General features: G+C 43.6%; 1 protein-coding gene across 1 annotated transcript in view; it reads right to left on the minus strand.

The window, feature by feature from the left end:
• The window catches only part of LOC108787236 (solute carrier family 23 member 1-like), a 141,981-nt gene that overhangs the window by 14,965 nt on the left and 113,522 nt on the right, over positions 1-13,494 (minus strand). Inside the window, exon 10 of the mRNA XM_018556733.1 lies at positions 11,624-11,732. Within this exon, the coding sequence (XP_018412235.1) occupies positions 11,624-11,732 (109 nt within the window). The remainder of the gene's footprint in view (positions 1-11,623; positions 11,733-13,494) is intronic.

Raw genomic sequence — 13,494 nt, forward strand, 5'->3', positions numbered from 1 at the left:
TCACAGCATGTGGCAGCCAGTTCCATATCTTGACCGATCTAACTGAGAAGAACCCCTTCCCCCTTGTGCTGAAATTTTTTCTCCACCAATTTTAAGTGGTGGCCTCTCGTCCTTGTCATCAAGTTAATTGTAAAAAGTTTGCTGCTAATGTTACTATCCCCGGTAAACATTTTATACATGAATATCATGTCCCCCCTTATTCTCCTTACTTCCAAGGAGAACCTGTTTAATTTTAGACTTTGTTTACCGCCGCCTGACACTGCAAGCTATTTTTCAGCCTGTGGTCTACAATGACCCCCAAATCTGTTTCCCTTTCGGATTTTCCAAGGGGAGCTCCCATTAGTGTGTAATCCGTTTTCTTGTTTTTAACCCCAAAGTGCACAACTCTACATTTATCCACATTAAACCTCATCTGCCATGTGGTTGCCCACTCCCCTATTTTATCCAGATCCCCCTGTAATGTTACAGCATCAGATTCAGTGACTATTCAGTGACTATTCAACCTACTTTCTCTAGCCCACTCCCAGCCTGTGAATGGACATTGGAAGTGAAGAAGCACAGTGATGAGTTCATCTTTCTCTCACTCTGCTTTCTCATCCCCATTTGCTTGCTTTTTGTCAACACATGAACTGATTGGCTCTTTGTATTGCATTTCCTCTTCCGCTCAGGAAATGCATGAGGCTGATAACAAGTCAAATTCAGGGACTTACACTGTGTGCATTAAAAGAAAAAACAAAACATTAAATGATAAATTAATGAATACAGAGTTGCATTTTCAACTTTAAGTTTTTAAACTGATGTTTTATACCTATTTCTTTTTTCAATTATATGTTTCACAAATACAAGTTTAGTACAGGGTGCAGCCAGGTTTCACTAGGGTTTTTTTAAAGACAAACACAGAAGAAACTGTTCCGTTTGGGCTCCTTCCCTCTAACTGAAACCTCTTATGGGGCCCTCTGTACAGCAGGAGGGATGGTGAGGTGTGACTTATTCAAATGTATGTACATTGTAACATGAGCTATTGTGCTCTGTAAACAACAGGCTTCTCCAGCAAAGCAGGTAAGACTAGTCTTCAAATATGGAAAGAAACACAGATTTTGCAGGCTAAAAATAAAAATACAATTTACCCATGTGTAATATATAATATTTACCTTACTAAAAAATATTTTTTTAGTCCTAACCATCATAAAGAAAATACATGAAAAAATTGGTTGATTTCCAGGCAGGAGAAAAGTATATCCCACAGGCTGTGATATATTGCATTCCAGATGTACTAACTAGAACTGCTATAAATACAAGTTGATGACTTCATAAACTAGTCTAATTCACATTAGTAAAATAAGAAGGAAACTGTCCTGTTAAATGTCTATTTCACAACAAGGTGTTCCCCCGACAATGCAAGAACACCAGTTGGCAAGTTTGCTTTATTTGATTCAATGTATTTACAGAAAGTAAAATAGACTACAAACCAAAGTGGCTTCATAGCTTCTAAAAGGACTGGTAGTGAATTGAGGTGAAGCCAAAGAAAGGAATGTATCTGTTCATAAACAATGTTCCATAAATATTAGTCAAAGGAACATTTATGCCAATGTAGGTGATTATTCAAAGACTACTTGCAAAGCTAGGTAATGCCGGCCCAGTCTATTTTGTGTTTGGGATCCAGTCCAAGCACAAGGATTGCTCAAATCCAGCTCTTGAAATTGTGCAGTGATTACTTCTCCCTGACAACAGAGAATGTTACTCCATCTGTGTTTTTTAAGAGTTGGCGCTTAAAGGATGATAACATTTTGGCCAAGCTAAATCACTCATTGACATTTTTCTCTACTGAGTTGCTGTGAGAAATGTGTTGACAAATGAGGAAGGGATTTTGCATGCACATGGGACATTTCATTGTATTAATGCCTGTTACCAAACAGACAGAGTACTAATTAACAATCTTTCTCCAAATCATTCATTTGTACAGGCCGGTATAAGCAGTCCTTTTTTTTACATTTTACTCTTGTTTTTTTCCAGAGGAAAGTGGCAGCATATAGAAAAACAGAATTATCTATAGGCCTAATTTCCTTGAAGAGCAAATTATACACTCAATACAATGAAAGAAATAAGGAATTCTGACTATTCCTTGACTTTCTTTTGATGGTTGCATATTCCAAGCCTATGATTGAGTGGTCCCACTTCAGATAAGCAATACAACTTGGTCACTAGCCAACCGCAGCCTGCTGATTTGACAATTAAGGAGCAATGGACTACTAATTTGGTCATTTATTTACTCTCCCCACAAAAAAGGGTTCCAGAATGGAGACTGTCTGATTGGCTGTTAGCGCTGTCCCTATCCTCTTTGTCTGGACTCTGCTGAGCAGGGGATTACTGATATTGAGACATATTCTGGCCCTCACTGTAGTTATATGTAGAATCCATTTAATGTTTTTTTTTAATCGTCTACATAGCTGAATTTCAGCCTACCGGGAGTTCCACAAAATATTGACATTTTCTCTTAAAAATTGAATTTGCTGTCCATGACTTGAAACCCTTAAAATGTTGTATTTGTGATGGTCCCCTCCACTATATCTTATTCATTTAATGAATGCTTTTTGGGCCCACATGTGACCTATGACCTCCTTCATTGTGCCAACTTAATAATTTGAGGAGTTTGAGGCCCTAGACTGTTCTTTAGGCTGTACCTGAAGCCCAACGCAAGCATTCGCAGACTCCCATCAGTACATTTTTCCTCCTTCATGTTAAAAAAAAAAGGTAAAAGTACTACTCACCCCCTTCATGTTCTCCTCTCTTGCCAAACCTCTTCCAGGCTGAATAATATCTAGTGTCATTTAACCAGTCCAGAATGTCAATAGCACACTCCATCACACAGCCTGGACTTACAGTAGAAAGCTGCATAGAACAGTGCTTACACATTACTACATGTTTTCTTTGCATCTTTGAAGACCACCTACTGCACACACTGTAGAAGAAAAGGAGGGACTCAGGTGTAAATGTTTTAAAAATGTAATGTGGGAAGGTGCTCAGTGGGAGGCTAAACTGGAGTTAAACTTTAAAGTGACATACTGGAAGAGAACTAAAGAACCATGTCTAGTATAACTGACCTGCAAGGCGCAGCAGAACTAAAAAATATCTGTGCTAAAATCCAGTGATTTTACACGGACAGGAGTTCTAGGTAACAAGACGAAATGTCCATAGCATAGGATGGGCTGCAGCCCTTGTTGGCAACCAGAGAAGGAACCTGATTGACTGCTTTTCTTAGGATGCTTTTCTGCTGCAGGACTTTTAGCCCAGCCCACTGATCCAAGAGAAAAGGAGAGGGGACTACAAGGCTGCTGTGAGCATAGAGAATTGCGCAATTGTGCTATGTAGGGACCCCAGAGATAAGGAGAGCTGCAGAGTGACATAGAAGGTGCTGCTGTTAACTGTGTGCAGAGAGAGCTATGAGCTGCTGCAAAGTAGCTAGTACAGAGGCGGCCTTCCTGGTACTTGCACTAAGGATTCCATAGAGGGAGGAAGTGCAGGCTGGATGGGTGCCACTTAGCATGGTATAACCTCTTGCTTGGCTCCCAGCGAAACATGTGGACTGACTGCTAATCTGAGCATAGTTATCAAGCTCCAGTCATTAGAGGCCTCTGGACAGCTTTATACAGTCCCATCTTGTTGCATTTGTGGAAATGTTACTTCTGCCAGCTACACCCAAGCCATTATAGTGGATTACAATAGATCTTACTGTTTAATCAGCACTACAGAAGATTGAGCTTGATGGGTCCCAAAGCTCGTGAACTTGGAGTAGTACTTATCGGGTTGCTGCCCTAGCAGACTGTTTGGTTTTGTTGAACTTTTTTGACTGTGTTTACATTTTTGTGAACACAGGACCTGGCTCCTGGCTCCAGCGCCACCTGGGGGTGCTCTGGATCCTGACACTATGAGATCGCTTGGGGAGGTAGTGTGAACCTCTGGGGCCCGAGGACATGGCCTCGATCGCATTTCACTGTCTATCCTCATGAGTATGCGGGGTGTGGAAGAGGTTAAGATCCTATCCTGGAACATCAGCGCCTCAACTCTAAATTCAAGCGGGCGCTAATGTTTAAGTATGTTAAACAGCACAACCCTCACATACTACTGTTACAGGAGACCAATATGCTGGGTAACAGGTTGCTGGCCTTGAGATGCCCTTGGGTTCAGAGGTCGTTCCATGCCACACACTCCGCATACACGAGAGGTGTGTCTATTCTTATTAACAAATCTTTACCATGCACCGTGGAGGAGGTTCACACTGACCCTAATGGCAAATTTGTTGTTTTGGTGCTCACTATGTGGTCACAAAGATATGTACTGGTAAATGTCTATCTCCCTTTGCATTATAACTCTGCTGTACTGTATGCACTGTTGGAAAAGCTTTCCTCACAGGGCCCTGCCAAACTGTTGTTCATGGGCGATTTTAACTCCACTTTAGCTCCAGGCTTGGATAGGTCTGGCCCTACTGGCTCTCACCTCTCCGACTTGGGTGATTGGGGATTGACTGCTGGTCTCACTGAAGTGTGGAGGTGGAGACACCCCACGTCCAAAACCTACTTGTGCTTCTCCTCCTCATATAAATCCTCATCCCGCATAGACCTAGCATTTGCCTGCGGCTCCCTTTTGCCTGATATCGGAAAGGTGGGATACCTCCCTGGGGGCATATCTGATCATTCCCCCTTGTGGTTGACCTTCCGCACTAGTCAGAGGCGAGACAGGGCCCTGTGGCGCCTGGCTCCGCATTGGATATCTCACCCGATGGCTATGGGGGCAATCCCAACATCTGTTGAACTGTATTGGGATCGTAACGCCTCCACTGCTGGGCCCGCTGTGGTATGGGATGCATTCAAGGCATGTGTTAGAGGTGACTACATCTCCCTGCAGAAAGCTATTAGAGCGGAAGAGTCCGCCCGCACTGTTGAGCTCCAGGACGCAGAAGCTGCATGTCTCTCTGTGTATGGATCCTCTCCCACCCCTGGGAACTTTGACGCTCTAATGTCAGCCAGACGCACACTTAAATTACATCTCGCGGACCTCACAAAAACTGACCTATACACCCGTAAGCAGGACTTTTTCGAGAATGGTGACAAAAATGGGCGTCTGCTGGCTATGCTATCCAGGCCGCCCGACCCCAAACGGTTGTGGCTGAAATACGCTCTGGCCCTGATACTTCTGTCACCTCCCCAGCAGCCGTCCTCGAGGTGTTTAGGGAATACTACACCACCCTATATGCTTCCTCGTTGCTGACAGATGCCCAGTCTCCAATCTTGCGGCCTCTGTTAGACACAATAGCCCTGGGATGGTTGTCAGATAACCAATGCAATTCTCTGATACAGCCACTAGCAGACCTTGAGGTCCTGAATGCCATTCGCTCTTGCCTGAATGCCAGTTGCCCCTTTCCTTGGCAAACAATCACCTACTGCCCTCCATGACTGGTGCCCATGTCATTCTGATCCACAAGCCACCTAGAGACCCGACCAACTGCGCCTCCTATAGACCCATTGGGCTCCTCAATAGTGACCTAAAGATATTGACTAAAGTTCTTAGTGTAAGACTTAGCCAACTAACAGACTGTCTGATAGATGCGGACCAAACTGGTTTTATGCCCCGCAGATCAACTGATATTAATCTACGCCGATTGTTCACCAACTTGCATGCATCCCATGTCAATACTGGGACTAGGGTGGTGGCGTCCCTTGACATAGAAAAAGCCTTCGACACAGTGGAATGATCCTACTTGTGGGCTGTACTGGACAAAATGGGATTCCCCTTGGAGTTTACTCGGTGGATTAGACTGTTGTACCATAATCCAGTTGCCTCTATAAAGCTCGATAACAACCTGTCTAAACCTTTTTCTATTGGTAGAGGTACTAGGCAGGGGTGTCCGCTGTCGCCCACTCTCTTCGCCCTAGCCATGGAACCCATTGCTGAAGCTCTACGAATTTCACCCTTTATTAAGGGTCTTCAAATTGGCTGGTTGGAGGAGAAAGTGGCGCTATATGCGGACGACCTGCTTTTATTCCTTAATGATCCGGGGGCCCTCACTGCACGGTGCCCTAGAAATATTAAATGCATTCTCTGTTGTGTCAGGTCTCAGGGTCAATTGGCATGAATCCATATTATTCCCCATTGACGCTGATGCTAGGACTGTACCCAGGACCGTCACCCAACTAGTCTGGGTGGACTCCTTCAAATACCTGGGGATCGTAGTTTCCGGATCACCGCAGGAATATTTTACGTTGAACATACTTCCAGTATTGGGGCATATGAGGCAGCGACTGAAGGCATGGGCAAACTTACCTTTATCCCTATTGGGGAAAATTAACCTAGTAAAAAGGAAGTTATTACCCAAACTAACATATCTTTTTCGTAACTCCCCTGCTTGGATTCCTCAATTCTATTTTCGACAGATGAATCAGCTTGTCTCCTCCTTCTTGTGGGGCTCCCAGCCCCAGAGATATTAACTTACAACCTTAATGCGCCCCACTGCGCAGGGTGGGCTGGCGCTCCCGGACTTCTATAAATATTTTCCTGGCCATCCAATTGGTTACAGCCAACTGGTGGCTCTCAGCGGATGTGAAAAACCCCTCTGTCATGTTGGAGGCTGCCATTTTGAACTCAGTGGAGGCACTGACCAGCTTGCTCTATAGAGGTCCGAGGGCCCCCTACACCCTGACCCCCTCTATGCGCACTACTATTAAAGCCTGGCGCACTGGGCTAGCTTGGTGTTCAATCGATACCCGGAAGATCTCTCCGGAGACTCTACTGTGGAACAACCCCGATCTACCCCACTTTTACACGCTCCCTGATCCATGTTTTTGGGCCACACGCAAAATTAAAATAATGTTGGATATTATTGAAGCCAACTCCCTCATATCATTTGATGTCCTTGTAGCAAGATACTTTGCCCCCCTGAATTGCTTCTTCCGCTATATGCAGCTCTCCCATGCTTTCAAAGCTCAGTTCCCCCGGGGGTGGGGTTCAACTGGGAATTACTCAACTGGAGTCTCTCGCGAGGACTGAGAGGCTGCTAAATCCTGCCTCATGCTTTTATAACACCCTACAGATCTTGACCTCCCCAGTCTGCTCACATTGCATTCTAGATGGAGAGCGAACATCCCCGACCTGGATGATGAGGATTGGGAGGAGATCTGGAATGCACCCATTAAACAGCTGGTTGCAGTACGGGATAGAATGGTTCAGTTTAAGATCCTCCATAGAGCTTATTTCACACCTCACCGCCTACATAGAATGAATGCCTCCATATCTCCATCTTGTTGGCGATGCACATGCCCGGAGGGTAACTTCTTTCATGTGTTCTGGGTATGCCCCCTCATCACCTCCTATTGGCACTCTGTAGTAGAGCATGTTGAGAAGGTAACCTCTCTACCTCTTACCCCGACGCCGAGGATATGCCTTCTGGGCCTAGTGGAAGATGTAGCCTGACCAGGTCTGAACGTACGCTAGTAGGCCTAACGTTGTTTTACGCCCGTAAGGCAATTGCCATGTGCTGGAAGAAGCCTAGACCGCCAACACTGCCTTTCTGCAAGAAGCTGGTAAATGACAACTTACCGCTATACCAGGATATGTATACACACATAAGTTCAACAAGGTCTTATACCAAATAAGTTCAACAAGGTCTGGGATAGCTTGTTGGAGTGCACTGGGCCCTCAGTGGACTCGGATGGTTGAGCTGGGGAAAGAACAAGGGGGCCAAGTAGCAGGGCCCTGGATATAGTTGAGGCACAGCTACAAAATCAACCGAAGGGGGCATGAGGTCCCACTACTGGACTTCCTCCTATTGAGTGGTCATAGAGATTTAATTGTAGACAGCTACCTTTGTTTTGGAGACTGTTCCCCCCGCCTGCACTTAAGTAGGTTCTCCCTTCAGGAGAAGAGCATAGATGGTCATATTTTTATTGTTTTATAAGCTTTATTTTTTTCTGTGTTGTTTTGCTGTGCTTTGCTACGCCTGGCTCCCGTCTTGCCTGAGAGCACGTGGCATGCACTGTTATGTATTTACCTATGAAAAACAATAAAAACTATTTTTCAAAAAAAAAAAAAAGTTTCCTAGGGAGTAGAGCTACATGAGTTGGTCAGAATAAACATGTATCACAATACATGTGAACCATGGAACCCTGTTTTATGCAAAGATTTTTAGATGTGTGTACTGTATGACACAGGTAACAAAGCCATGGTCATCGGGTTGCTTACTTTATTCACCAGCCAAACAAGACTCCAACTGAACCAAACTTTGCACAGAAAAGGAGAAGCAAATGTATCTATGTGTGATGCTCCCAATTTAACATTTTGCTAACCAGGAAATACTACAAAGAGGGTTAATTGAGAACATTAGGTGTACTCATTGGAAAGATTTTCCTCAAATTCCTGTTGCTATAAAACATACAATTGTAGAAGATTTATCATAGTTAGTATGGCACTGTGTTATTTTAGGTTGACATGCTTATTGAAACAAACTTTTTTTGTCTATGATTTCTTTTGTAGAAGTCATTAAACTGTAAAGCTTTGTCAACTTAAACATCTAAATTTTTAACAAAAGAAGTCCAACGATAGTTTTTGCATTTCCGTAAATTAACTTGAAGCTGACTAAGGATCCGTTCTCACTAGCCTAGTCACTAAAACACTGGGGTCTATTCATGAAGCAGCCGAAGGATCTAGCCATAGCTTCAGCTGATCCTTTGGCTAGCTTCGGCCCCAGGACCCCTTTGGTGCAGTAGAACCGGAGGGCTGCTGTACGGGCTATTCACAATAGCCCGTACAGCTCCTGAACTTAGCCGAGCGGCTCAGTCGAGCCGAAGGCATATGCCTTGGCTCGGCTGAGCCGTGCTGAAAGCCGAAGCTGGCCGAGTGGCCGGCCATTGGCTGGCCGACAACCTGCTTCTGACAGCTGGGCAAAGCCAGCCGTGATCTTACGGCTGGCTCTGGCCACTTGCAGAGAGATCAGTGTCCCTGGTTACCAGCTAACCAGGGACACTGATCTCCAGACAGCCCAACTCTCCCAGGCGCTCCTGGAGTCTCCCACTATTAGATAGCAGCTTCCGGCCACCCGGGAGAGAAACACTTTCTCCCAGAAAGGTTTACTCTGCTCGATCGAGCAGAGTAAACCTTTCCCTGCTTTCTTTTTTGTTTTGTTTATTCTGACATGGAGCCGTTGGCTGCCGTCAGAATTAAGAAAAAAACAAAAACATTTCACCATAGGAATGCATAGCTAGATTAATATTGGCTATTTCAATTTGCAATAGCTAAAAGCAAACTAGCTATTGCACCCGCCCATTGCTGCTGTCAATCAGCAGAGGGGACCTGCAGTTCTCCATCAGGTCCCCTCTAGTGATTGACAGCAGCAGAGGGTGGGTGCAATAGCTAGTTTGCTATTGGCTATAGCCAACAGGAATCTAGCTATGCATTCCTATGGTGACATTTTTTTATTTTATTTTTTTATGGCAGCAGAACCTCCCTGCCAATAAAAAACAGTTGGGCAGAGCTTGCTGTCACTGCTAGCTCCGCACAATCATTTTCTATTGTTTCTTTTCTACTTTTTTAACTATTTTGCTATTCTGCTCGGTGCCACAGAGGGACCGAGCAGAACAGCCGAGCCGAATGCCACTCAGCGGCATTCAGTATTTACTCACTGCTGTTCGGCATCTATGAGAATATACCGAACAGCAGCGAGTAGCCTGCCGAAGGTTCATCGAACTCCTTCTGCACTTCGGGTCGGCCGAGCATGCTGGGCATGTTCGGCTGACCCGAAGCCACACGAAGCCACCCGATGTACGGCTGATTTCAGCCGATATACGGATTAAATCAGCCAGACAAACCTGAAGTGAATAGTCGAACAGCATTCGGCTCACATCACTTTGGGTCGGTTGTTCACTCGGCTGCCTATGGCAGCTTAGTGAATAGACACCACTGTGTTTCAGCAGACAGGCTAGTGCGTTCTGCCTGCTCTGGGTGGTTTGCGTCGTATCCCACACCACTGGAGCTGTCACTGTTTACATTTTTTCTTTTTTTCAATTTTATGTGGAGTATACAATGTGTACACTTTATTCAGGCCCCTGCATGACAAACTGGGGAACCGTCCAGTGCACTGCGATAAAATGCAGCATGTTTGCTTTTTATCAAATGGAGTCCCTCCCATAGCTTTGCTCTCTGCACATGCTATGTAAAGCACAGTGATGATGTTGGTGCTAATTATACAAGGTAATATCCGGAACTTAAAAAGCACTTGGTGCACACAAAAGTGGATTTATATCCTGTCGATCTATTGAGAAATACTGTTTATTTCAATAAAAATGTTTGTGGCTGGAGTTTAGCTTTACGTCTTTATCTCAGGCAGTGATCTCTCAATAAAGGAACTAGCACACAAGTTCATTAACATCTCTCTCTCTCTCTCTCTCTTTAAATAACTGGTAGGAGCAATGGCCTGTGAAGCTTAACTTGTCGAGCAGCCTTGGCTTAGTGCTTACACTCCTCTAACTTTCTGGAATGTTTCTTTAGTGGCTAAGCAGTTTGTCATTTTAATATTTTTTAAATATGTATATTTGTATATTTTAGCTAATCCACTGGATAAAAAAAGGATTAGGATGCTAAACTTTATCAGCCAAACCAATACTGCCAGGATACATTGAAATCAGACTAAATTAACAATGTACTACTTGTAGTTCTCCACCTTAATAAGACCAGGGTACAGTAAATTCTTCCAAAACCTTCCATCCTCCAACAGTACAAAAAAAGTTTATATTTATACAATAGGGTATGGGAATAGAAAAATTATAATGTAGCAAAAACATAAGTAATCAGTAGAAAATATGCTACTCCAATTTAAATAGACGCAATGACAAAAATGATTTACGTCTAATGAAAGCTTTATTTTTCTAATTCTCATTCAGTTTTTTTCCTTCTCTCTTCTCTCTATACCTTATATTATCTTTCTCCCTGGTCCTCTCTCTCTCTCCCCCTCTCTCTCTCTCTCTCTCTCTCTCTCCAGAAATAGAGTTTTTAGGGCCTGTTCACATGATATCAGGTCCTGATCAGGTGCGGATCTACAGACTGATGCAGTGCGTTTTTGCCACATTTTGGCCGCGTTTTTGATGTGTTTAAGTAAAAAAAACTTTTGTTTTTGCTAGAGTGGGGCTGTTAGTATGTTAGCTGCAGTGCAGTGTGTTTTTGATGCATTTTTGCCGCGTTTTGGACGCGTTTGCGTTTCCTGACCGTTTCCGGACCTGACAAAATGTGACATGCAGTATTTTTTCTGTCGTAAGCTGAACGGACTGCGCACGTGAGAACTGGAGCCCATAAAACACATAGGGATACATTGGGATGCATTTTGAGTGCAGCAGCGTACGGAGCCGGTCAGCACACAAAATGGACGTCGTGTGGACAGGCCCTTAAACCACTCCCCAACCTGTCTACTAAAATCTCCAACCTGACTGTTCCCCCACGTAACCATGTAGACTCTACTGTGCAAAGAAGACTGAACAGTATATTGGCTTGCCTCATTCAATAACAGTCTCTGCAACAGATTAAAAAGCATGACAGACTTTTGTGGACAAAAAGGTATTCTGCAAAAATAATTGATACTACATACCTGTACTGATAATACCTGGATTATCTGCTAGCCATGTTGGAATAACAAGGCCAGAAAACACAGAAAACCCCAAGACAAATAGGTTTCTCGATGAGTTTAAATCGACATACTAAAAAAAGAAGAAAGTTTAGCAATTACAAAATTGCTCATATAACGTTGGTATTAGTTATTTAAAGCTTCACATGTTAAGAAACAATACTGATGTCCTATTACTAAACAATAGTGAACACTGCATATGATTACTGTATGTACCCATTTACTAAACTTCTGTTCTTTTGTGATACATGGACAAAAAAAGTCTTGCTTTCATCATCCCCCCAAAATCACTAAGAGACCATAGATAAGCTCCAGGGTAGAAGAGCATAGAGGGGGTTCTGATGTTTCCAGAGGGAAGGTGAAGGCATTTCTTCCCTTTCTTTTTGTAATTATTCCTCTTCCTCCCTTCCTTCTTTCATTCGTTCATCCCTACCCCTACTCATACATCCCTTCATTCATACAGTACTCTATCCATACATCCCTCCAACTATCCCTCCTTCCTTCTGTATATTGTTTTGCCCATCTACATCTTTCCAGCAATCTCTCCATTAATTCATTCTGCTCCCAATTCCTCCGCCTAGCCAAAAAATCTGACATAAAAGCAGGTTTGCAAAGCTATATGTCCGGACATACTGAATATTTGTTTTATTAAATATTAAACATTTTTTAATGGAAATAAATCCAAAAGGGTTGAGGTAGAGAACCAGGGTGTGGGGACTACAAGCTATATATATTAAGTCCTGTAAATAAATGGGAAACGTACAGTTAGTACTTGTTGCATAAAATGTCTTAAATGTTTGAATGCAGACCTAAGAATTAGAACTAAGCATCCTAATAGACAGCAGCTGGTATACTAGTATTTGCTGTTAATATGGCACAATACTAGCAAATATTTCACATGCTTTGCCCTGCAGTGAAACATCTATTCATGCTCCAAGTCGAGGGCCGGGCTGGTTCACACATATACTATACAGTATATCACACAGCATAATACCGCGGTCTATACAGTATATCACACAGTATAATACCGTGGGCTATACAGTATATCACACAGTATAATTACTTTTTTATTTTCTTTCCCTTTAAGAAATAGCCTAAATATTTAAATAATAAAAGCCAAAAACAGACATTAAATAGTACAGAGTATTTACAACAAAAGAATTTACTTACGAAAAAGTTTTTCCATCTGCTGCCCGCTTCTGTGGATTCTTATCCTGCTTTCTCTCCTCATTGCGCAGGGGAGATATCAGTGGGGGATCAGGAAAATCATCAATTAGAGATGTTTTTAAAAATAGTTTTATCTCTATTTAAATTACAGTAAAAAAAAAGTATGTTGGGGGATGCTCAATGGGGACAGTATGGAGTCCATCCCCCCACATAATTTTTACTATCATTTAAATAATAGAGATCAAACTATTAGATTACATACTAGTGTGGAGGCAGGGGGTACACAGGTGTCACAGATACTACTTTCAGTATATCACCCCCCCCTCTTCTCCATGACTTCTACAGTACAGAAGAAGTGATGGAGAAAAAGGGGAGTGATATTCTGACTGACAGTGTCACAGCACAGTACCTGCAGACTGCAGCCCTCCCGGCTCTCTGTCGTCTGTGTTGGATCCTGATTCCCGCCAGGGAGCACCTCACGTCATCTGGACTGGACCTCGGGACCCCTCTCAGTCACCTCACCTCACGGCCATACCTACCTTGTCATGCTGTGCTGCTGCCAGGCTGCCTGCTGAGTAATGCAGTTATCTGGCCGGCAGCAGCTCTCCGGCTCCTCAGTCCCATGAAGATCGCCGCGGGCAGCGTGAGAGAGCTGCCGGCTGGCTGTT

The sequence above is a fragment of the Nanorana parkeri genome, unplaced genomic scaffold (genome assembly GCF_000935625.1).
Source record: "Nanorana parkeri isolate BGI_ZX_2015 unplaced genomic scaffold, ASM93562v1 scaffold250, whole genome shotgun sequence".
In the NCBI taxonomy this organism is placed as follows: Eukaryota; Metazoa; Chordata; class Amphibia; order Anura; family Dicroglossidae; genus Nanorana; species Nanorana parkeri.